The sequence below is a fragment of the Palaemon carinicauda genome, chromosome 21 (assembly GCF_036898095.1).
Source record: "Palaemon carinicauda isolate YSFRI2023 chromosome 21, ASM3689809v2, whole genome shotgun sequence".
In the NCBI taxonomy this organism is placed as follows: Eukaryota; Metazoa; Arthropoda; class Malacostraca; order Decapoda; family Palaemonidae; genus Palaemon; species Palaemon carinicauda.
The window spans coordinates 37,118,775-37,144,141 of NC_090745.1; the positions used below are offsets into that span (position 1 = coordinate 37,118,775).

At 41.7% G+C, this 25,367-nt stretch overlaps 1 protein-coding gene across 1 annotated transcript in view; it reads right to left on the reverse strand.

Annotated features, from left to right (window-relative positions):
- Window positions 1–25,367, reverse strand: part of LOC137615270 (protein mono-ADP-ribosyltransferase PARP3-like) — a 352,885-nt gene that overhangs the window by 23,283 nt on the left and 304,235 nt on the right. Inside the window, exon 10 of the mRNA XM_068344998.1 lies at window positions 6,687–6,775. Coding sequence (XP_068201099.1) covers window positions 6,687–6,775 — 89 coding nt within the window. The remainder of the gene's footprint in view (window positions 1–6,686; window positions 6,776–25,367) is intronic.

Genomic DNA, 25,367 nt, shown 5'->3' on the forward strand with positions numbered 1-25,367 from the left:
ATTCGGTCATATTTGGCAGTTATACATATAATCATTTGATACACACACACACACCCACACATATATATATATATATATATGATAGTGTGGATAGATGTCGCAGTTATAAAGGAAAGTATTATTATTAGTATCATTATTTTTTTTAGAGTAGGCATTTTATTTTCTTTATCTCTGGGGTATAGTGCGCCAATTGTAATCGTGCAATGTGCCACTGTTGGTGCATGCGCCATAGGTTGGCCACCCCTGGTCTAGACCATACACCTGCCCTCAGCATTTGGCCGACCGTCATGTTCTTCTAGAAGGCCAACGAGTTGCCGATGTCCCAGATGTCGTGAGGTTTAGCGGACCTTTGGGATGTTTCCCCTTTGATCAGGTACGTTCTTCGGATCCTCTCCCGGAGCCAGTAGGAGATCGTATTCTTAGAGACCGCCTTCTTCACTCAACCCGACGTCACAAACAGTCTCCTGATATCCGGTCTGAGGGCGGAGGTCCTCGAGAGATACTTCCGCACCACCCTCACTGGGCACAAAAGAAGGTCCTCTGGGTCAACTGTCCTTGGAATAGCGGGGATGGCGAACTCGTTGAAGCGGGGGTCATCTACCGCTGGGTTCTGTGTTTTCGCCACGAAGGAGGGGACGAATTTGAAGACCAACTCCTTCCACCCGTGAGAATGGGAGACGTCCGCTGAGACCCCGTGAAGCTCGCCTACCCTCTTGGCTGAGGCTAGGACGAGCAGGAACACAGTCTTCAGGGTTAGTTCCCTGTCGGTAATTTGTCTCAGAGGCTCGAATGGAGGCTTCTTCAGGGCGTCTAGGACTTTGATGATGTTTCACAAGGGAGCCTTGAGGGTCCTGGGGGGAACAGGACTATTCGAACCCTTTTACGAGCATCTTGAGGCGCTTGGAGGAACTTTGGTTCAAGCCCTTGAGGAGGAATACCTGGCCCAGGGTGGCTCGGAATCCCTTTACTGCTGGTACTGACATACCCCGGCCGAGTCGCAGGTGTACCAGGAACTCCACGATGACTGGTATTGAGGCCTTAAGGGGCTGTATGCCCTCTTTGTCGCACTATTTGCCAAAGGTTGCCCATCTCGACTGGTATGACTCGAGGAATGTCCAAGATTCGAGGTCATCTGGAAGGCTGTCCTCTTGGAGTAACCTTCCTTTCTTAGCAAATGCTGTATAGTCTCCAAGCGTGAAGGGAGAGGTTTTGGAGGCCTTCGTGGAACCTCTGGAAGTGGGATTACCTTAAAAGATCTCGATGTAGGGCAGGGGCCATGGAGGTTCCCTTGCCAAGGACCTCAAGTCAGTGGACCACTCCCTTTCGGGCCAGCAGCTTTGCGTTCAGCCTTGTTGCAAAGAGGTCCAGGCAGGGTGACCCCTACTTTTCTATCACTGCCCTTGCCGCCTTTGGGGGGAGGGACCATTCCCCGTGCAACACTTGACCCCTCCTGCTGAGACCATCCGTGAATACATTCCTTTTTCCTGGGATGTACCTGGCTGTTAGAGAGATAGCATTCTCCTCGGACCAGGATAGGATCTTTACCGTCAGGTTGTGGATCCGGAGGGACTGTAGGCCTCCCTGTTTCTTGACGTAGGCAACGGCAGTGGGATTGTCGCTCATCAAAGCTACCCTTCTCCCCACTAATGAACTCCCCAAGGCGACGAGAGCTTTCTGTGCTGCCAACAGCTCGAGTTCATTTATGTGGAGGGTCTGCTCCTCCGATGACCACCGACCTTCGGCTGATTTGTATGGCAGGTGTGCTCCCCATCCTTCCCTTGATGCATCCGTGAACCGAAGGATTTCCGGGGGAGGATCCAGGAGCGAAACTCCCGCTCGGTTGTTCTTTGGTTTCAACCACCACTGGAGTGCCTCCATGGTTGACTGGGACGGGGTAAACTTTGGGGGTGGATACTTCATTGCTAGGGCCTGTACCTCTTTCAGGTCCCACTGGGCTGGGCGCAGCATCTACCTTCCCTTGGGAACTAGCTTCTCCAGGGACACCAGATGGCCTACCAGCCTCTGCCACTCCTTCAACGATGCCGATTTTCCCCTGATGAAAGGCTTTGCCATACTTTCCGGATTCCTGACCCTCTCCTTCGTCGGGAAAGCCCTGGCTTGCACGGAGCATATCTCCATCCCCAGATACACTGTCCTCATGGTTGAGGGGGGTCGTGACTTCTCCCAGTTGAACAATACCCCCAGTTCCGTGCAGAAGGTCACTAACTCGTCCTTCTGCTCTGACAACTGTTCTCTGGACCCTGAGAGGAGTAACCAGTCGTCCCGATACCCCAATAGTCTTATCCCTCTCTTGTGGGCCCACTGGGAGACCAGGGAGACGACTGGTGAAGACCTGAGGCGTAGTCGACAAGCCAAATTAGAGGGTATGGAACTGGAAGACTTTTTTCCCACTTGAACCTGAGGAACTTCCTGCTGGATGAGTGCACTGGAATCTGGAAATATGCATCTTTGAGGTCTAGGTATAGCATGAAATCCCCTTCCTTGATAGCTGCCAGTACCATCCTGACCGTTTCCATCTTGAACGTGGTCCTTGCAACGAAGTGGTTGAGGACCGAAAGATCGATGACCGGATGCCAACCACCTGAGGCCTTCTCCACCAGGAGAAAACGGCTGAAGAATCCTGGTAGGCCAGGGGGCACCCCCTGGATAGCCCTTTTGAGGAGTAGGTCTTGAATTTCCCCTTCTAAGACCCTCCGACGTGCTTCCTCCTTGGGGTGGAGGGAGGATGTTTCGAGGCTCAATACCAAAGGAGGGGTGGGGCCCTTGAAGGGAATACGGTACCCTTCCTTCAACACGCACTGTCCACTGGTCTGCCCCAACCCCTGCCCAATTTCTCCACCTTGAACTGAGGCATCCCCCTATCCCTGAAGGGCACCGGGGAGAGGGGTCTCGTTCCCTACTTTCGCTTGAAGAAGCAGTCGTTATGTGTTCCTCTTTTAGTAGGAGCTCTGTGCTTTCTCCCACCTGCGGCTGGCTTTTGTCCTCCTGAGGGGTGCTGAGTTGGAGGAGCCTAACGGGAGGAGGATGGGACTTGGGCCGACGGTACAGAAAGTCGCCCACCTGACTGGGGCCTGTCCCTACCCTGATCACAAGGCCAGTATAGGGGGCGTGTGTATGAAGATGATGACGGTGCGGACTCTCCTTCCTCCACTTGTCCAGTGCCCTTTCCACTAGCTCCTTGGGGAAGAGAGCTTCCCTGACAATGGGGGTGTCCCTAAGAGTACTCAACTCCCTGTCTGGGAGATTCCTTGGCAGCCTATGGAAGATGGCGTCCCTCCTACACAGGACCCAATTCGATGCTGCAGTATAGGATTTACTCGCTGAGAAGGCTATGGCTCTCAATCCTGAGACTGCCAACTCCAGGAACTGTTCCTTCGCCGGGCCGTTCCTCACATCGTTCTCAAGGGCGAAGGAAACCAGGGCAGTGGACCATAGGTCTAGCCAGGAAGCCGCATCTCCAGAGGCCCATGCAGCCGCTTCCATGGATGTTGCCTCCTGGACCATAAAACCCACAGTCCTGCCCGACAATCTATCTTCCGTGGAACTGGGGGCAAGGGCAGCCAAGTTCCCTTCTGAAGGCTGATGCCATTGGGAGGTCCCCTCTGGAGTACAGAATCATGTGTTTGACCTCCGGAAAGGGTAAAAGTTTTGGTGCGCCCTGGAGCCTGTTCGATTCTTTCAACAGCGTAGCGGCGTCGGTGATTCTTCTGAACCTCTGTTTGATGTCTTGTGAGAGGGGAAGGACCAGGGAGGGCCTTGCCTCCCTAGGGTCTCCAAAACGGCATTGAAGACCGGTGTCGTGGGGTCGAACTAGCACCGGGATGGGATCGGGTAGGTCGTTGAACTTTCTTATGAGACCCAACACTCTCCGGAACGACGACCCTTCTTCCACTACCTTGTCCTCCTGGCGGTCCCAGGCTCCCATCTCCGAAATCTCCTCTCAATATAAGTGTGTTCTATTGCAGGTACACTGCCCTGGGTCCGGAGATCGCCTCTCCCGGCAGTCTGATCTCCCTTCCGAGTGAGTTCTGCACCGCCCCTCTTCTCTTTGGCTCCTCTTCGGCGCTGGGGAAGGGTCCGGAGACTCGAACCGTATGAGAGATAGACCTAGAAGGGTGGCGCCACTTTACATGGTCCTCTGGTCCTCCCCGGCGTGGATGGTAATGGTCCTCGAAGACCTGGGGAGGATAGACAGCCTGGCCTACCGGATAAAAATCCTCCCAAGGGTCTGGGGGACCGGGTCTGTAGCTCTCCTCCCCGGAGAAGTATCCCTTAGCGGCGACCTGAACATCATTCTCGGGGTGCCTGAAAAGACCTCTTGTTCCCCTGGGAACCGATTGGCTATGGTGGGCCGCTGAGCGGAGGATGAAGTTGCCGCTCCGCGGGCAGAGGGAGACTCCCCTACCCACGGAGGGGTCGAGGAGCCGGTCACTGGCAGCAGATAAACGGCCTTAAGGTCACGCCAGGCGGAGGGTTGGTGGCTCTGGAGACCTATCGGGTCTGCTGCGGTGGCCACCTGAGCAGAGGATAAAGTTTCTGCTACGTGAGCGGAGGGAGGCTCCCCTACCAACGGAGGGGTTGAGGAGCCGGTCACCGGCGGCGGATAAACCGCCGGAATATCACGCCGAGAGGAGGGTTGGCAGCTCTGGGGACCTATCGGGTCTGAAAACCAACGCCCTTCCATCGGCGGACTAACGAGTCGGCCCACGTGGTTACCACATAGGACCTCTGAGCGGGGATAAGGGTCATCCGCTGGATGAGCCGCACATCCTTGGAGCAGGCGCTCACAATTAGACATAACCTCCTTTAAGGTTCCAATAACTTTCTCAGTGGATTTCCCTCGTGACGGGAAGGTCAAAAAGATGGTTCCGCTTTCCGTTTTGTAAGGGGAACGACTCCTGGGCCTGGGGGCCGACACACGGTCACCTCTCTCTGACCCAGAGGAAACTACCTCCGTTACCGCGGGTAACACGGGACAGAGAGGGACACATGGATGAACAGACAGAAGGATGAGAAACACTGTCCTTCCTTGAGGGCGACTTGTCCTTCTTGGTCTTCTTCTTTTTCGTGGCCATCTTGGCCCATTGGGCATCGGTCCAGCCCACACAGTCATCACACGTGTCTGTCCAGGAACACACATGGCCCCGCTATGAAGTACATAACAACCACTGCTTACCAATCACACCTGGACAACGACGTTGCACTCTCACAGATTCCATGATGGAAATCGAGGACCACGAGATACAAGAAACGCACAAAGAATGGGGAAAACTCTGACGAACGCAAGCGAGACGAGGACGTGTGTCTTTCAACACGGTCAGAGCTAGAATGGGGTAATGGCGACCTGAGGTCGACCGAAGCGGTACGCAAGGGCATTCTGGGTAAACAAGAGAGGTCAGGTTTGCGCAGGTAGGAAGTGAGGTTCGGGGTGGCCTGTTGGGGGGAGAAAATTCTGACTGGATTGAAGACAATAAGAGTAAACTCCCATTATTCGGGACGATGTATATATACATATATATGTATATCTATATATCTATATATTATATATATATGTATATATATGTATGTATGTATGTATATGTATATATATATGCATATATGGATATATATATATATATATATATATATATATATATATATATATATATATATATATATATGTATATGTATGTATGTATGTATGTATGTATGTAATTCTATAGAAAAGGTAGGAAAATTCAATAAAAAAAAAAATATTTTTACTTTGTCAAGGATGCATGCCGACATAAAGTAGGCTTAATGTAAAACAATAAAATTCAAACAACCCATTATCTTGACATAATCCTATACCATCAATGGAGGTTGGAAAATGTCACACAAGTATTTGCAATTAAAGCATTATTTAAATATTTCTAGGTATGCAACGTTATTGGGTGAAAAGTGATAATTTAATTATTTCTAAAAAATTTCATTTGGATCTTTCTTGATAGATCCTAGATTTGCCAATATATTTAAACTTCTACTGTTATTACTAAAAACATAAAATTTCTTATTTTGTTATTAAGATGTTCTGATGCTGATTATATAACATATGTAATTTTTTTTTTTTACTGCAAAACTGAAATTTTTTTGCCCTTAACAAGGATGTTGGTCCATCAGTTTAGGTTCTATTCTTTTTATTCTATTTTCTATTTAATTAAAATTGTTTTTTCATGTTTTTAATCCGTGGAAATTCACTTCTGCAGATGCTTGCTTGGAAAGTGAGTGGCCTTTTGGCCTTTACCTAATAAATGTGAACAACGATTAAGAAATACATATGAAAAACCTAAAATACTTACACACCTAAGCCAAGTTTTGCTTTCCTAAATATATCTTTATGCATTGTGTGTGATACCAACATTAAAACAAAATGGAAGTTTTTACCTAGGAATATGTTGTGAAGATTAATTTCCAATATCTTTCTTAGATCATTTATACAAATATTGTACTCATTTTTTTACATACAAATATTCCACTCCTTTATTTTTTACATTCAATATTGAAAGTTGGACTTTATCTGAAATTCAAGAATATATTTTCTTCAGTGAGATTAATAACACTTATAACTGGCATTGCTTTCTGTTCAAATATTTTGGGCGAACTTACTGTTCATCCCCTTTTTACAGTAAATGACGTTGAATATTTACCTTTTATCTCCAATACGGTGAACACGCCACACATCAAGCAACACGCCAGGACGGGAATTTTGGCAAGCTCCAGCAAATTCTTCAATAAGCTAACAATGAAATATACAGTATTAGCCTACTTATCTTGCAATATTCATTAAAAAAATACAGTTTGCCTTATTCATATGATTGTTATGCAATCCATCAAGACTAATCACATTTGAAAGTATTGTATATCAATAAATGTCTGATGGGGAAAGTAAAGTTACATTCAGGTACATAATGTACACACCCAATGATCCTATACAAAAAATATTTTATAGCTCAGTAGCCACTTGAAATTGTATCTTTTCCTTCATTTGTATTAAACTATCGACAAATTGCCATAAAAGTTTATCTGAAATACTGTAATGTACTTGAAAAAAAAAAAAAAAACTGAAAATATATTCGGGGAAAATACGGTACATTTCAAGCGACCATAGAACACATTCCCAATAACACAATGTAGTGTATATCTTTTGGTCGGAATATAATAGAATATTGGCTCCGTGAAAAAATGCCTTTTTTTCCCTACTAAGATCACAAGGAAAATAGCAGCTGAACAGGAAGAACCTTGTCCAAACCTCTACAGTCCATCATACGAAATCACAGTGACAATGATTACAAGCGTTTGTTTTAACTTGTAAACTGTTGAAAGTTATTTTAGGGGCTCTTATGAAAATAAAATACAAAGCCGAATCCATCTTTATAAAACCTAAAAAAACACAGTTTAATCAAGAGATTTCTAGTTTCTTTTTAAAAATAGTTTAAATATGCTTTTTTCTTATTCCAATTATACTTATTTACAAAATCAGTGTAGAGCCTGTTCTATATTGTAATATTTTCTCATACACAGTTACAGGATTATGAACACACAGATGTTTGAAACATTGTTTCATTGGTTTATGGAAATAAATGTAAGAATGTTTGGCATTGAAGTAATGCTCCAGTTTCTTATTATATTGAGGTTCCCTTCCAACCTCTCAGTATTGGAAATAATTGAATAACTTATAATCTGGTTAGAATTTAAAAAAAAAAATTGCAAAACATTTTGGTAAGGGACTACTCTAAAATAAAGGGATTTTGACGTAGGAAAAATCTATTTCTGGGCGAGGGACCTGTGCCGCCCAGTGAATAAGCTCCTATTAGCACTTATTCTTAGGTAATTTACTGCTAAATATACCAGAGAAAAAATGTAAAGGAGTGCTAGGTTAACTAGCTCGCTCACCTATTGGTGTCGGTATAAAATTGGGCGTATAATCCAGAGGTCCCGCACTATTTAGATTCATCCACGACAAAGACCCCAATAGAGGAGAGCCGTTCAACCTCACTCGGCACCACCAACTCTGCATCCGCTCAGAACCCAACTCCTTAGCACCCAAAGTTTGGGGACTCCAAGGGAGAGGAGCTGGGAGGGTTCACTGGGCGGCACAGGTCCCTCGCCCAGAAATAGATTTTTCCTACGTCAAAATCCCTTTTCTGGGCTTGAACCTGTGCCGGCCAGTGAATATATACAAGAGAAATGTCACCAAACTTGCAAAATAAAGGAAAAAACATAAACATAAGGGAAATACAAGTTGCTTTAATCAGAGATGAGTGCCAAAAACAGCTATAAGGGTATCTTAAAAAGAACATAAATCCACTTGGTAGAACAATTGTCAAAAAAGGTAAGGTATAATAATGCCGTGAGTGATGATATATACAGATACTCAGAGGTCAAAAATTTACAAATATAGTAATAGTAATCAGGTGCAAAACCAACGAATACAAATAGGGTATAAATGAGGCAGGTAAGGGGGAGAGATAAAATGACAAAGAATTAATATGTGAGTTACCTGGGGGTAACTACACTCCCTGCAGCTACTGTAGGAAATTTAAGGGCTTCCAAATGTTTAAGATAGTGTTTCTTGAACACTGACGGTGACTTCCACCCTGTATACCTGGAAAGATCCGTAAAATTCATGTGGTGAAAAAAGTTCACCGAAGTAGCAACCGCTCTGATATCATGTGCAAGAGGAAAAGAGTCAGGGCTAGCTTGTTTAATAAAATACAAAATCTGTTGCCTGATCCCTTTAATGGTAATGGTACCGCCTTGTTCTCTAACGAATAGAGGCCCCGAGGAATTAGAGGAGGTCCGGGATAAATAAGACCTAAGAGTAGTAACAGGGCACAGAGACGGATCTTGCGTGAGGGGAACAATTTTCCAGGAGGACCATCTGTTCTGAGGGTCTTCGTTCTTAGCTAAAAAGAATTTGTTAGGTGAAAGAAGGACCTCTCCCGAAGGAAGGAACTCAATATGACCCGGGTCTCTTGATAAAGCTGCCAGTTCAGAAATTCTTGCCCCAGAAGCCAAACTCACCAGGAAAAGTGTTTTCCTGAGAAGGGGAATGTAGTCACAAGAACTGTTAATGGTATCAGAAGCCAATTTGAGTACATCATTCAGGAACCAGGTTACCGGGGTAGGACGAGTAACCGGTTTCAGTCTGGCACAGGCTTTCGGAATTGAAGCTAACAAAGAGTCGGTTAAGTCTATGTTAAAACCCACTAGAAAGATCTTTTTCAAGGCAGATTTAATAGTGGTGATGGTATTGGCTGCCAGACCTGATTCTAATAAAGTCCTAAAGAAAGTGACTGTAAGGTTCAAGTCCATACAGTGTACGTCTGAGTCTATCAAAAATTTAGCCAACTTTTTAACCGCAGAATCATATTGGCGGATGGTGGAATCCCGTTTATCTGATTCTAAGAACAGGGTGTTTTGAGGATCGATATTGGCACCATGCATGGCCGCAAACTTCATGAAGTCCATAAAGTTAGGGCGCTCTGAATGTTTGAGAAAGCGTACACAACGCGTGTTTGTACTATCTGAGACAGAACCGGATTGGGTATCGGGTGAGGATGTAGTCTCAACTCTCGCAGGAGAGGATACCAATTGCTCTTGGGCCAGTTGGGTGCGACCAAGGCTACTCGTCCCTTGAAGGATCTCAGCTTGTCTAGGACTTTCAGTAAAAGATTCACCGGGGGAAAGAGATAAATCCTTTCCCAGATGTCCCAATTCTGTGACATAGCGTCTGTGGCGTAGGCCTGAGGGTCTAGATTGGGAGCCACATATACTCTCAACTTGTGGTTGGACTCCGTGGCGAAGAGGTCCACTTGGAGACCCGGAACCCGAGAGAGAATCCACCGGAATGACTTTAGATCGAGTGACCATTCCGATTCTAGAGGGGAGGTCCGGGACAAGGCGTCTGCCACTACGTTCCGGACTCCCGCCAGGTGGACAGCTGAAAGATGCCAACGGTTCGAGGCTGCTAGGGAGAATATGGCTACTAGAACATGGTTCAGAGGCCCTGATTTTGATCCGCCTCTGTTGAGGCAGCGGACCACCACTTCGCTGTCGAGAACCAGACGAAGGTGTTGTCTCGGGTGGAGCGAGACGTTTCAGGGTTAGAAGAACTGCCATGGCCTCCAGCACATTGATGTGAAATTGGCGGAATAAGGGAGACCAAAGACCTTGAACTTTCCTGAGCTGAGAATAGCCTCCCCAACCTGATAGGGATGCGTCCGTGTGAATGATTAACTTCGGAGGAGGAAATCGAAGGGGAACTGACTTTGACAGATTGTTGGCCCTTGTCCAAGGTAGAAGTCTTTCCCGGAGAATGGGAGGAAGGCGGACTTTCCTGTCCCGGAGCTTCCGGTTCGCCCTCGAACGCCAGACACGATTGATATCTTTCAATTTTGCCTTCAGAAGTAGATCCGTCACTGAAGCAAATTGAAGGGACCCTAGGATCCTCTCTTGGAGTCGTCTGGAACTTACTTTGTCTTTTAGAAAGCGTTTGGTGTTCATTGCAATCTCTAACCTCTTGGGTTTGGGAAGACACAGAGTATGAGATATAAGATCCCATTGCAGGCCGAGCCATTGGAACTTTGATTTCGGAAGAAGACGGGACTTCTTGAAGTTGATCTGGAAGCCTAGAGATTGAAGGTATTGGATGACTCTGTGAGTGGCTTTTAGGCAATTTTGGGAGGTGTCTGACCAAATGAGCCAGTCGTCCAGATAGGCTACTACTTGAATCCCTTGATTTCTGAGTTCCTGAACAGCAACTTCTGCTAACTTTGTGAAGATCCTTGGGGCGATGTTGAGCCCGAAAGGCATCACCTTGAAGGAGTAACTTTTGTCCCCTAGGCGGAAGCCTAGATACGGACGGAAGTGTCTCGCTATCGGGACGTGATAATAGGCGTCTGTAAGATCGATAGAGGTGGTGACGGCCCCACGGGGAAGTAAGGTCCGCACCTGCGAGACGGTAAGCATTCGAAACTTGTCGCATTGAATGGACAAGTTGAGAAGGGATAGGTCTAGAATCACTCTTCTCTTATCCGAATCCTTCTTCGGGACACTGAACAGCCGACCCTGAAACTTCAGGTGTTTCGTTTCTTGTATGGCGTTCTTTTGTAACAGGTCCTGGACAAATTCGACTAGGTCCGGAGTGGAATGTTGATGAAATCTGTTCGGAGGTGGAGGTCCTTGAATCCAACTCCACCCCAGTCCCTTGGAGATGATACTGAAAGCCCAGGGACTGAACCTCCATTTGTTGCGGAAGGCATAAAGCCTCCCCCCTACCCGCTGCACCTCAGTATTGGTTTGAGGAGTTGCCTCCACGTCCGGCTCGGAAGTTCTTTCCCTTGCGAAAGAATCTACCTCTACCTCTGTTCTGGTTTGAACCACGGTGGTAGCCTCTACCTCTGTTATAACTCTGGGAAGAGCCTTGAGCCTCATAAGACTGGTTAAAGGCTGGAGAGGTGGTGGAGGCACCGGGAAGCTGGCTCTTAGGGAGCAGAACGGTGACATAGTCGTCCGATGAAGGAGCCTGAGAGGTGGAAGGCTGTGCAGGAGCAGCAGGAGATGGAGGAAGAGGCTGACGGAGAGCAGACGAACTACTCTGCTGTTGCCGGAACTGGGTGGAGGTATACGGGCGGAGCTTCTTCCTACCCCGGGCTTGGTAATTTGCGGGATCATATTTCCGCTTAGGAGTCAAACCCCAACGGGCTTTAAGGCTCTGATTAACCCTAGTAGCCTCTGCCAAGACTTCCTCCACAAGATCCTCAGGGAAAAGATTTGAACCCCAGCAAGAGGACCGGATAAGTTTATTAGGCTCGTGCCTAATAGTCGCCTCAGCCAGGACGTGTTTGCGGCACCTACGTTTAGCAATAGCAAAGTCATATAAATCGAAATATAACGACTGCAAAGTAGCCTTATTGATAGACTTAAAGATACTCTCAGTATCATAAGTTAAGGCTATCGACTCCGTAGACGTGGCCAAGTTCAAAGTTCGACCAACATGTAGGCGGGAATCATACTCCTGTTTAATAAGAGATTCCGGGAGACGGGGAAGCCGTTCACTAAACATAACTGAAGCACAGTCCGCTGTTAGCTTGCCAGAAGTAAAAGTGGTATGGACATTGTCCCAACACTCATTACCTGAAGGAAGAAGGAGGGAGATCGGATCCACCTCTCGGATGGGAGGCAAGGGCTTCTCCTCCAGAGCATATTGGAAAGCAAGCTCTGCAACCTTATTGACGCATGGAGTCACGGTGTTCTTGTCCATTAAGAACATTGTGAAAGAACTCTTATAAGGCGTTAACATGGTATTGGTGCAACCAATATCATTCAGAAACCTAGCCCAAACAGATTGGGCTTGTTCTTTTGGGAAAATGACAGTCTCTTTGGGGACCTTATCCAGCTGAACCAGAGCTTCCTCAGTAAGCCTGGCATAACCATGAAATGGAAATGCGAGACCAGGAGGAAAGAATTCAAAATCCTCTAGAGGACGAGTACCAAGACCTTCCAATGTTAACATCCCATCTGAGAATGGGGAATGAAGAGCCATGCGCCAAGGGTTATTCTTGGTAAACGGCGGAAGCTTAGAGGCATCCGGGATGAGAGAGCTTTGAACTCGCTCCGGAGCACCTTGCTCTAATGCCCCAAGTCTCTGACCAATGTTAGAGAACATCGTGTCCATCTTGGCCTGCATTTCCGACACAATCTTAGATTGCATCTCCGACACGATGCGAAGCATGGCTGATTCGGAAAGGCCCGGGCTAGGAGCAGAAGTGGCGGGTTGTACTCCCGGGTCGTGAGACTTAGAGGAGGAGCCGGAAGCCTTAGATGACGGGTTTGTATTAGACTTGGAACTATGGGAAGCCTTGTGGGGCTTACGAGCTTTTGGCAAAGTTCTCGATGTAGACTTATCTTTGGGGGGAACCGGGTGTGATCGATGAGACGAATCACGGTCCCCAGAAAAACCATGGAAAGAAGAGAGATCAGATGAAGAAGAAAGAGCGGGGCTGAGGATAGGAATCTCAGCGCCGGTAACACCTGCCTCACTTACCACCCTACCTGCATCCGGATCATCCAACAACATAGGTTCAACGTCCAAGTTCATGGAAGCCACATTGTCTTCCAGATCTCCAGGGGCATCCAACGGATCTTGTTCCTGGTCGATGAATCCCGCTATGGTGGCATCAATGTCGGCAATGATGGGTGCCGCAACATGCCTAGCCACAGCGGCTGAAGACTTGGCATTAGGGTAGATCATGGCACAGTAGTCTTCAGATAGGACGTAAGGCTGTTTAGATTTCACGTTTCGGGCAAATCCCCCAACCCACACTTTCAGTGTGGCCCGAGCCGCAGTCTTCTGCTCCGGGGATGCCTGAAATAATAGTGGGAATTACAAAAAGGAAGATTCCCGGCGGTCCTTCAAGACCATAGAAATCTTACTAAATAGTGTATGTATACCAAAAAAGGTAAAATAATTAGAAAGGCAATATAGCCAACGGGACTCACCGAATCAGATCCGAGGGTGGTGATGAGGTCAAAACAGACCATACAGTTATCAGGGTGCCAGACCACGATGTCCTCCAGCTGAACTCCGCAGAGGGCGTGAGACCTACATACAGTATGGCCACAAGGCTGCTGAAGAACAGCCGCACAAGCCGTCGTCTGACAATGCACCATCTATAAAAAGAATAGTATATGAGAAACTGTAATTCTCTTAAGTAGGGGCGGGTCTGGAGGACCCGGGACTAAACATGAGTCTAACTTAAGACTAGAGCTTAACTGTAATACTCTTAAGTAGGGGCGGGTCCGGAGGACCCGGGCCTAAACATAAGTCTAACTTAAGACTAGAGTATAGCTATCCATTCCGGTCGAGCCGGGATCATAAAGAAGGATGCAACAAAGAATTAAGACACATGGTGTCTGATTTCCCGGAGCGAGGTTAAGCCCCGGGCCGGGAAATAAAAGTACATCCATAAACCAATACATATAGGAACTCCGGGATAGTGATCTGTCATATATAATCATATATACTCATAGGAACTGTTATAAATTAAGAGGGGGGCGGAACTGTAGATAAGAACCGCCAACAGAACCCGGAGGGTTTCGTATAACATAATAAAAGTGTGACAGGTAAATATAAAATAGGGTGCACCGGGATCCTACTCTGTTGACCGGTGGCCAACCCGTCTAGACAGAGACGAAACCGCCGGGACACCCGGAGGACAAAGTCCATAAACACTGAACTACCCCCTCTAAAAGGAGGGAAGGCAACGGTCCCCTAGGGGAGGGGGGAGAGAAGCCTAGCCACCCACCTAGCGAGAGGGGGAGCTTGGGGGAGGATCACGTGATACGGAGCAGCAGGGCTACCAACTGACGATCCCCAAACACAGATCATACGGAGTAATAAGCACAAATATTCATTATAAAAGTAATAGCGTTGAAAAATATATAAATATACACATAAAAAATTAGGGCAAGGCATGCAACATAATAAATAAATCCCAAAGGACAACAACCTGATGGCTTATATAATAAAATTGCCGCCCAGTAACGAAGGTCGGCAAGCCATCTACGATACGTAACTGATATCGGCCCTAAATATGAACCACAAGGGTTCTAAACGCTAAATAATGAATATCCACAATAAAACATATAAAATTTAAACTAATAATAAAATTAATACACTTAGTAACACCGCGAGTGAAACTAAAAGCTCTCAAAACAGGAGTACCAACTGTAAGCGGAATCGAGCAAGACCGAGATGATCGAAGAGAATAAACTCCTATAATTTAAATATTAAACGATCTAGATTGCTCAAAACACAGCAAAACATAGCTTGGTACTTAACTTAGACGGTGTCTCCTGGGAAACCGATGAAGAAGCCATAATCCAGTGAAAAATAAGGCAAAACACGAGAGCACAAAAAAGCGGGTTACAACATAGGCGTGCTAAAAAGGAGTTGGGTTCTGAGCGGATGCAGAGTTGGTGGTGCCGAGTGAGGTTGAACGGCTCTCCTCTATTGGGGTCTTTGTCGTGGATGAATCTAAATAGTGCGGGACCTCTGGATTATACGCCCAATTTTATACCGACACCAATAGGTGAGCGAGCTAGTTAACCTAGCACTCCTTTACATTTTTTCTCTGGTATATTTAGCAGTAAATTACCTAAGAATAAGTGCTAATAGGAGCTTATTCACTGGCCGGCACAGGTTCAAGCCCAGAAAAAACATTTTTGTTATTCATAAACAGGTGACCAAATTAAGTGAAGTCATACAAAATTCCCCTTGCATACCCTTAACATTAGTATTGTTGGGTAAAGTTAGTCATCATCTTTGATAGGTATCAGCTCTGATGGCAATGAGAGGTTGGGGATGTAGTCTGCTATTTGAAGGTAAATTATGAATTTTACCACATATATTTTAGGGAACAAGCAGTTTCTTTGGATGATGGCAGATATGACAATGATAGATGAGAAGCTGTTGACATATGTTGAAGATCATGGAGAGTTAGGATGTGACAAAGAAGAATAGCCACTAAGAGGTTTAAAGAAAAATAAAATCATTGCAGGATAAAACACCCGAATCAAGTTATACCTTTAATGGCTAAAAATGAAGTTGGCTGATCATATAAAAGTAATGTAAAATGTTGAAAACATTATCATAACTAGTTCCAGCAACTGATAAATTTGTCGATTTACACCTATCAAAATAACCTTAAATTGTTTTTGATAAATATCAGTAAACTGTCTATTGGGATTAATGATAGCCAACCAACAGGACCTTGAAAAATCATTTGTTTCTAAGAATACTGACCTAGGACACCATTCAGTAAGATGTAGCTCATATAGATTTATAGCATTATTCAAAATGGGTTGTGGGTTGTCGGAAGGGATGGTCTGCATAATGACCTTCTCAAACAATCTGATAACAGGCCACAGAACTGTGAACCATTCTCTTCGTGGGAAAAAAAAAATCACCTGCTGAACCAGGTCAACAAGTAGAAAAGTTAAAAAATAAAAATCTAGCTCTGATTAATCTTGCAATAGGGCATTTACCTTCCATGGTATTCAAAACATGAGAGCGACCATTTTTTTCCATGTTCGATTTTCTCCAATGAACTGAGCTGATGGGTTCAAGGAAAGAGAAGAGATCATAATCCAGCGCTAGACTGGCAATAGATCTATCTATCGGGGTAGAAGGCTCTAACACTAAATGGAATATTGAATTACTGTACGCCTAACTTTGAACGTGGGAAAACCATAGACAGATCTTACCCAAAATAAACTACATGCTGTACCATACGTAACTTATTCAGATAGAATTAAATAATGTCAGAAAGTCTAATCTCATCTTTTCCTTTAGAAAGTCTAATCTCATTCTTGTCTTTTTAATAATCTATTTTCAAACCTACTAGCCTGTTTTCTAATTATTTACTTTCCCGTAATTATTTGTTTACGAGACTTGTTTATGCAAGTGAAGTACTAATCCCAACCTTTACCCCGTGTAAGAGAGAAACTTGTGATGAGCTAGTGGCTAAGATACAAGCAAACAATCCACACAGCCATTAAAAAATGCTGCAATCAAACCATATTAGGAAATCTTTTGGATTAATTTAAAAAGAAAATAATTTTTGGTAAGGGAATCATACAATTTGCCATGCTATCCACAAAGTGTTACAAGTTAGTTAAAGGGCGCTTACTTCATCAAGGTCGGATGTAAAATCCAGACTACCATCTCGGCACATTAGGGATATGCAGTTTATTTCCATAAAATTCTCCTGATGTTCATACTGTGGCTGCTTCTCCAGAATCTTTTTTTTTTTTTTTTTTGACATTCATTCCCAACATTTTGATAAAATTTTTCCCATTTTCTTTCCTTTCGAAAGATATATGATCCCACTAAAGCAATGATACGATCTAGCAGTTAGTGGTAAGTAGCATACTAGGAGTTTCACACGTCCCCCTTTCAAATTGTGATTAGTGTTTATTGCATTTTAAATTAGCTTAGCTGCTTGGTTGGTTACCATTTCTGCACAGGGAAAGCACTGGTTTTTAAATAACTGTTGTGAGGAGTAAGGAAGTTCATGGTCTCTATCAGGAAATATTTTTCAAGATATGTATATACATACTGCGCATATTATACTGCGTAATGGTAAAACTTTTATGTTGTAAATAGGATGACTGGTATTCATTTCTTATAACAGCAGATGAAAGCAAGGTCAAGGGGGAATCACATGGAGAAAAGTTTTTCCGAAATTTATAACAACGTGGCATTCCAATACTTACCAGTCAAGTAAATGATGATCCTATTTGGTTTTTAACTTATTTTACTTCATTTGTTATTCTCAGAAGACCAGCGAGCATTCCCTTGTGAGTGGTGAATATGGCTAGCGTGCCTCATTGCTTACACTAACCTAGTTTCTACAGTCAGGTCTAGTGGTCATAATTACATTAGTGTTCCTTCAGTAAGGGTTCTGAATGTTCACTGCATCTTGCAGAGTAAAATTCCTCCTGTACGAGTCTCAAAGTTTTGAATGACTTTAGTTCTCCTGCAGTTTAACCTTTGTATTTCCACATGCATAGTAGGTCTATACAATATCTAGATTGCAAGGTAGAAGATGGAGTTGGTAACTTAATCCATCCTCTCGCTAAAGTAAGTGCTGTTAAATAATATAATTTTCATTTCAGAGATGGTGTTTCATATCATAGATGCTCTTAAATTTTATTGTTGAATAATGATGTATCAGCTTTGCTGGTCGGTTGCATCATATGATCACTCTGGATGACAGTGATTTCCATTTGATTGCAAGCTCAGCCACTAGCTCATCACAGGTTTACTTTACTGTGGTAATTTTTAAAACATGTTTTTATTCCCCTTTGAGTCTGAGTGTAAGAAAGGCCTAAATACAACATTGGGTTCCTTGTAGTTAGTTAATAACCACATTTTATAATAAAAGTTTAATTCTCAAATTAAATAGAGTACATCACTATCTCTTAAGAGGTGAAGTTACAATTTATCTATCCCTCGGTAGGTGCTGTTACAAAGATGTACCCCTTGGGAGGTATCATAAAATATGTTATGCCTTTCGGCCATGAGCCTCGATATGTGTGCAACATTGTCAACTCAACAATTGGCGGTAGGTCTAGTAACATTAAAGGGCACCATCATATTGTTCTCCTATTGATACAAGAGCACATGCTTCCTTTGTCAGTGAGACTGTACTTTGCTGACTTGGCATAGTGTACCTGGTGCTGTCCAGAGAACAGTTAGAGAGGCTGATTGTTGTCTGCACCAGTATTCTAGGCTACGTCCAGTTAGGTGTAAAGTATTCCTCCCTATGGAAACTACAGCCATTTAGGTATGAGGTGGTGGCTGTCACAGATATTAACTTTTGTTTTCTTCCTTGGCCAAAATCTATTGTGCAGCCTACCTGATCCTGGATTCAAAATCCCCCCCCCCCCTGGACAGTTATGTGCATTACATCACTGCTGTTCTACATTTGTCTCACAAAGTATTCTCAGTTTCACTACTGCCTGTTGAACCCACTGTCAAGGTGACTGACCCAGAACCTGACAATGAAGTGTTTTCAAGAAATGCTCTCATCCTTCAGTCGAGTGTCTAGGATCCAGGAAGATTACCGACAGATTCAATCTTTCGTTAAGATAATCTACTCCAGAGTTCCTGCATCTCAAGTTCCATGCTCCTATCAGCCATATAGATGTTAAGGGGACCAGCCTCTACGGTGGATAAATTAACAACTTGAAAAAATTGAAAATCAGGTTATTGTCTCTACATATGCAGAAACATGTCGTACATGCTCTCCAGAAGTTTCAGCCAATTATTTTTACAAATGATAAAAAAACAGTCTTTAAATGATGACATCATCCTAATTGCGTCGTCTACATAACCGAGTTTGACAGGGGTGTCCTTGCAAGTTTATTATTGCATATATACAGTTATATTTTCAAGCATGTTTCGAAATCTTGTATGTCTGGCAGAGATGGAAGGTCTTAGGAGAGGGTAGGCGATCTATGAGAAGACCAACCAGTGACTCCAAAGATGTATGAGAGGTATGACAAACGTGTGTTTGTTTACTTGCATTTCGTATGTACTTTGTATTCTTACAGAATCCTAGTGAACTTCATGGCAGTGTTAAGTTACCGAAGGTCAAAGAAAGAACAAGTAGTAAGCAAAGAACAAAAAAAAAAAAAAGAACCAAGAAGAGAGGGAAACATAAAAAAAAGGAGTACAAAGCTGGAACATTCTAACAAAAACTCTGGCAACAATGAGAGGCAGCTGGCAACTCATGACACCCTTACACTAAGTGTATTAGTACACTTAGGGCTTCAATACCTCATTTAAGGAGCCTTGATATAATAATGAACTGTACAAAGTAAGGTTATAATAATGTTATTTTGATTTTTCTAAGGAAAAAACAAAAATTTCCATAGCAAATTTTTGAGAGCTCAAAACTCAAAAACATACTTATTCCCATGTCAGTAGCCATTTCTTGGTTATTTATTGTTCAATTTTTGAGAGAAAGATATAGTTGGAAATAGGAATAAAAATCCCACAATTCTGTGACAGAATTTTGATTTTCCTTTTTCTTTTATTTCTCAATTTTTTTTTATGTCTAGACAAAAAAAAAAATCATCAGAAAAGAAAATAGGAAAATAAAAATTCTGTGACACAATTATTTGGTTCATAAAGTATATTTTATGGTATGATTTTTAATATAATTGGTGCAATATTAGTGGAGAAATTGCTAACTAAATTATTTTCAAAATAATGATTTTTACCTATAAATCTAAGTTTTTGCTCAAATGACTTGAAAGTTTTGTATGATGAAGGTATTAAATATATATCTAAAACATATGGAAATTATGTACAGTATTTTGAATTGAATAAAAAATACAAGATAAAGCGGACGGTCCCCAAGATGACCTGAAGATGCACCAGGGTCAGCTAGTTATACAGAACACAGAAGGCTCTGTAGCCCCTGTAGTCACCTACACTGTCCTAATGGTCCTGGCTGCATGGACACACCCGCAAAATGCTCACTGGAGAATAGGAAAAAGGACTGTGATGCTCTGTCGACTCATTTGGCACAATTTCTTGATTGGTGTAATCAAGGATATGTGCAGAAAATGTTGGGAAATCATCTGTAATTTCTCATGGGAGGTTGTTGCACCGCCAACCTTGATAACAGTGACTGCATCTCTTTGAATAGGTTGGTAAGGAGTTTGTAAGTTTCCCTACAACCAGTATTGGTTTCATTGGGTGTCTGATAGTAGTCAACAATTATTCCAAGTTGGTGACAGCAGTACCCATTATGAAATAAAAGCAGCACGATATTTCAAGCACTTGAAGAAGAGTTTTTCCAATTATTCTGTGTCACGCTCCAGAATATTGACCGATGACATACCCAAGTTCATTTCTAAGGAATTTACTGAATTGTTGGAACAATACAAAGTTGTCATGTGAAAACAACTCGGTATAAACTCTCTAGTAATGATTATTTCTAGGGAAATCCCGGAAATGGAACCAACTCTTGCCTAGAGCAGTTTTCAGTTACAATCATTCCCACCACACTGATCGGTTGTACTCCAACTGAGAATATACTGAAGGCTTCTCACAATGTTGACAGTATCCCATTGCTTTCATCAGAAATGAGACCCATGGGCTGAAGGTCATCCTCAGTACAAACCGTACAAGGAGGATTCTCTGGTTCTAAACATGGTGCACTTGTTGGGTTTGAAAGAGTATTCCGTGTTAGCAAGGTCCACAAAAATAAGTCACATGTGAGCAGAGGAGACTGACTGATGGTGAGCTAGTGAAGGCTCACCATATTCAACTAAAAGAATGGCTGGAGTCTCCAGACTATCTCAAGAGACACTTCCTTTAATACCCAAAGGGTTCTGGTCCCATAACCGCGACTCAAGATAGTTTAGGACTTGTTGATACTAGTCCAACTCCATCTCATAATTCAGCTAGTTCTGATTCTAGTTGTGATAGTACCTCATTCGGTATTGTTGATCTTGTTGCATATCTTTTGTCTCAAGGATGCAGCAATTCCTGATGGCAAAGGAAAAGTTACAGTCTCCAAAATATTTTCCTCAGCCCAAATCCATCCTCAAGTCAGCCACAACTTATGAGAGGGAAAACACTGAATGCTTAATTATATCCACCTGAAGAACTTGACCTGAGCTCTGCATTAAATCCTGAGGTAAATTGGGATTATATTGTGTTAAAACTGTGGGATAAAAGTTACACAGAAGTAGATACAACTATTTTGACTCCAGAATTAGTGATGCACTCTTCTATGCTAAATTCCAGCACCTCTTAGCCTCCTCTTTCCTGGAGGAAGATGTTATTTTATTCCTCAGAGAGTTGGGAATTCTGGAAAGTCTTCAGCATTCTACTTGCAGAAGGACTTATTGTTAGTTCCAAGTTCCAAGCAAGACCTTTCAAGACCTGCCAGTGTATAAAGCCCTGTTTCTCATGGCAGTTTCCCATCATAATGATTCTGACATTTCGGGATTTTTGCCACCCGACTTTGAAGACCAACTGTTGGCCAAGGGTTCTGTTTCTTGTGGATTTAGTCCGCCCCCCCCAACTAGGTCCAGAGGTCCAGTTCATGACCTGCCTCATTCAATCTTGAGTTATCTAGTCGAGACCTCATCTTACTTCTGGCCAGAAATAAACACGGTTAGAGAATCATTCACCACTGCTGAGCTTCCTCTTGTTTTACCCCTTTCTAATTCTGATGGAAGCCTGAAATACAGGTCAGAGATCGAGGTTGAGGTGGCACAGTTGGGTTTAACTAATATTGACTTGGCAGCTTTGTTGGGCATTCTCAAACAGTCCCCTCCTAACTCACTTGCTGATTTCTTCTCAATTCACAGATTTAGTCTCTGGGCTGCATCATAGAGTATCAATAACCTGAAAATACCAGCTTCTTTGAGAGGTTATCGACAGATTGAAAGTGATGTGTCTGTATCTGGAGATTTGTCATCTCGCTTTAACGCCATTTCAGGAAGAAATTAGTATTGCTTGCCAGCAAATTGCTGAATGCCAAAGTGAGTCTTGACTCCAGACAGACTCTTGAGACTTGAAAAAAAGATCTTATCTTTTAAATCTCTCAACTGATTAGCCATCTAAGTTTGTTTTTTCTATTTTGCTAAAGTTTTTTTTTGTTAGTATATTAATATTTGTCTTTATCTTAATTCCAACATTGGGATACATAAAAGGTTAATAGAAATCAGGCAAGGCTATATAAAAAATGCTATGAAAACTGCTTTGTAAGATATACTGTTAATGTAATGTCCAAGTATAAAGATTTAAGTCAAAATACTCAATGTATAAGGAAATTGTTACAAAATATTTTTTTTTATTAACTGTTTTGGACTAAATTTGTTCCTGTAATTTTTAGGAGGGGAAGGATAAATTAATAATCAGTTTTCTATGTACATTTCTCCCGTTGATTTATCATCATAACTCCAATTATTTTATATGATACAGTACTGGACTGGGTACTATAGTGAAATATGTAAAGTGTATTGAATTATTTCATTCATTGTATTGGGTATTGCGACAATTTCTAGATAGGCGGGGGATGTAATACTGATCTTAGGGGTATTTTAGTAATAAAATATTTATAATTCCAATAATGATTTACTATTGTGTAACTTGTTTACTGCATTTAGTTTCCTTCGACTGGCCAGACTGTACTACAATGATCCTTCTCTCTGGTTACGGTTAATTTTCCCTTTGCTCACACACACACACACACACACCGAATAGTCTGGCCTATTCTTTAAATATTCTCCTCTGTCCTCATACACCTGGCAACACTGAGTTTACCAAACAATTCTTCTTCTCCCAAGGGGATACTCTTTAGCTATGGTAAGCAGCTCTTCTAGGAGAAGGACACTCCAAAATCAAACCATCGTTCTCTAGTCTTGGGTAGTGCCATAGCCACTGTACCATGGTCTTCCACTGTCTTGGGTTAGAGATCTCTTACTTGAGGGTACACTCGGGCATACTAGTCTATTCTATTTCTCTTCCTCTTGTTTTGTTAAAGTTTTTTTTTATAGTTTATATAAAAGATGTTTATTTTAATGTTACTGTTCTTAAAATATTTTATTTTTCCTTGTTTCCTTTCCTCACTATGGCTATTTTCCCTGTTGGAGCCCCTGGGGTTATAGTATCCTGCTTTTCCAACTAGGGTTGTAGCTTAGCAATTAATAATAATAATAATAGTACATTCAGCCATTTAATTGTCTGTTTGTATGTCAGATTTGTGTAACGGCCTACACCCTGTAGGGAATGAGACCTTAAGTGCTAATGAAAACTGATGGTTTAAGCAAGAAACTTTGTATGTATGTATGTATGTAAGTATGTATTTGTATATATATATACATACACACACACACACACACACACACACATATATATATATATATATATATATATATATATATATAATAGAAATATTATTAATAATAATAATAATAATAATAATAATAATCTCTCTTTTATTGCTATATTATTATTGTTATTGTATAATAATAATAATAATAATAATAAAAAAATAATAATAATAATGATAATAATATCATCGAAGTTTTTGTTGTCGAAGTTCAACAACGAAAAAAGCTTTTAATAATAATAATAATAATAATTTATTATTATTATTATCATCATCATTATTTATGATTAATTAATAATATTATTATAGTATAATATTCTTATTTTCATCAATATAATAATAATAGTAATAATAACTAGTAATAATAAATTTTAAATATTCTAATAATTTCAATAATAATAATGATATTACTATTACTGTATTATCGATGGTGACGACGACCGATGTCGTCGAAGTCAATAATAATAATAATAATAATAATAATAATAATAATAATATTAATAATAAGAGAGGGATTATTATTATTACATTATTATAATAATAATAATCATTGTCGTTAAATTTGTCCTCTAATAATAATTCATATATATTCTCTCTCTCTCTCTCTCTCTCTCATTATTTTTTTATTATCGTCATATAATAATAATGATAATAATTTATTATTATTATTATTATTAATCATTAATATTATTATTTTCAATATTATTTTTATAATATATTCTTATTATTTTTATCTTTATAATAATAATGGTAATAATAATTAATAATAAATTTTTAGATTTTTAATAATTTCAATAATAATATTATTACTGTATTATCGACGACGACAACCGATGTTGTCGAAGTCAATTATAATAGTAATAATGATATTAATAAGAGAGAGAGATTATTATTATCATTATTATTATTATGAATACAATAATCATTGTCATTGAATTTGTCGTCCTCTAATAATAATAATAATTGTATATATATATATATACGCACTAGTCCACTGCAGAATAAATACTTCTTGTGTCTGTCCACACCTGCAAAATTCTTAGTTCGTCAATCCATCATCTTCTCTTTCTTACCCTGCTTCTTTTACAATCTCTAGGGACCCATCCTGTCATTCTTTATGCCCATCTATTGCCTGTCATTTTAATTATATGTGCTGCCTATGTTCATTTCTTTTTCTTAAATGTTGTTAGAATATCCTATACTTTAGTTTGGTCTTGTATCCATGTTGCTCTTTTTTCTGTCTATCAATGTTACTCCCATTATTATTCTTTTCATAGCTCTTTGAGTTGTAACTAGCTTATGTTCTAATTCTTTAGTAAGGCTCCAAGTTTCTGATGCATAATTTAATACTGGTAGGACCATGTCATTAAATGCATCTCTTTTTAGACAAAGTAGCATTTAACTTCTCATAATCTCATTCTGTTTACCAAATGCTCTGCATCCCATGCTTATCCTTCTTTTCATTTCTTTCAAGTGTCCTGGGGAAATACTTAGTGCCTGTCCTAAGTACGTATATTCATTAACAATCTCCAGAGGCTCATCCACAAGTTGCATTTTCATTGACCATTATCTTAGTTTTACTCACAATCATTACCAGTTCTACATTTCTGCTTTCTCTATTGAAATCTTCTATCATCTTTTGTAATTTCTCCCATGATTCACTAAACGCAACTATGTCATCTGCAAATCTTAATTTGTTAAGGTATTCCCCATTAATATCTAAATTCCTAGAAACTACTTCTAGGCATGCTCTGAATAATTTAGAAGAGATGGCGTCTCCCAGTCTAACTCCTTTCTCAATTGGAATTTTCTCATCATCTTTACGTAGTTTTAGGATAGCTGTACTTCCTGTATAGATATCTTCAAGTGTTCTAATATAAGAATCTTCTATTCCTTGTTTTT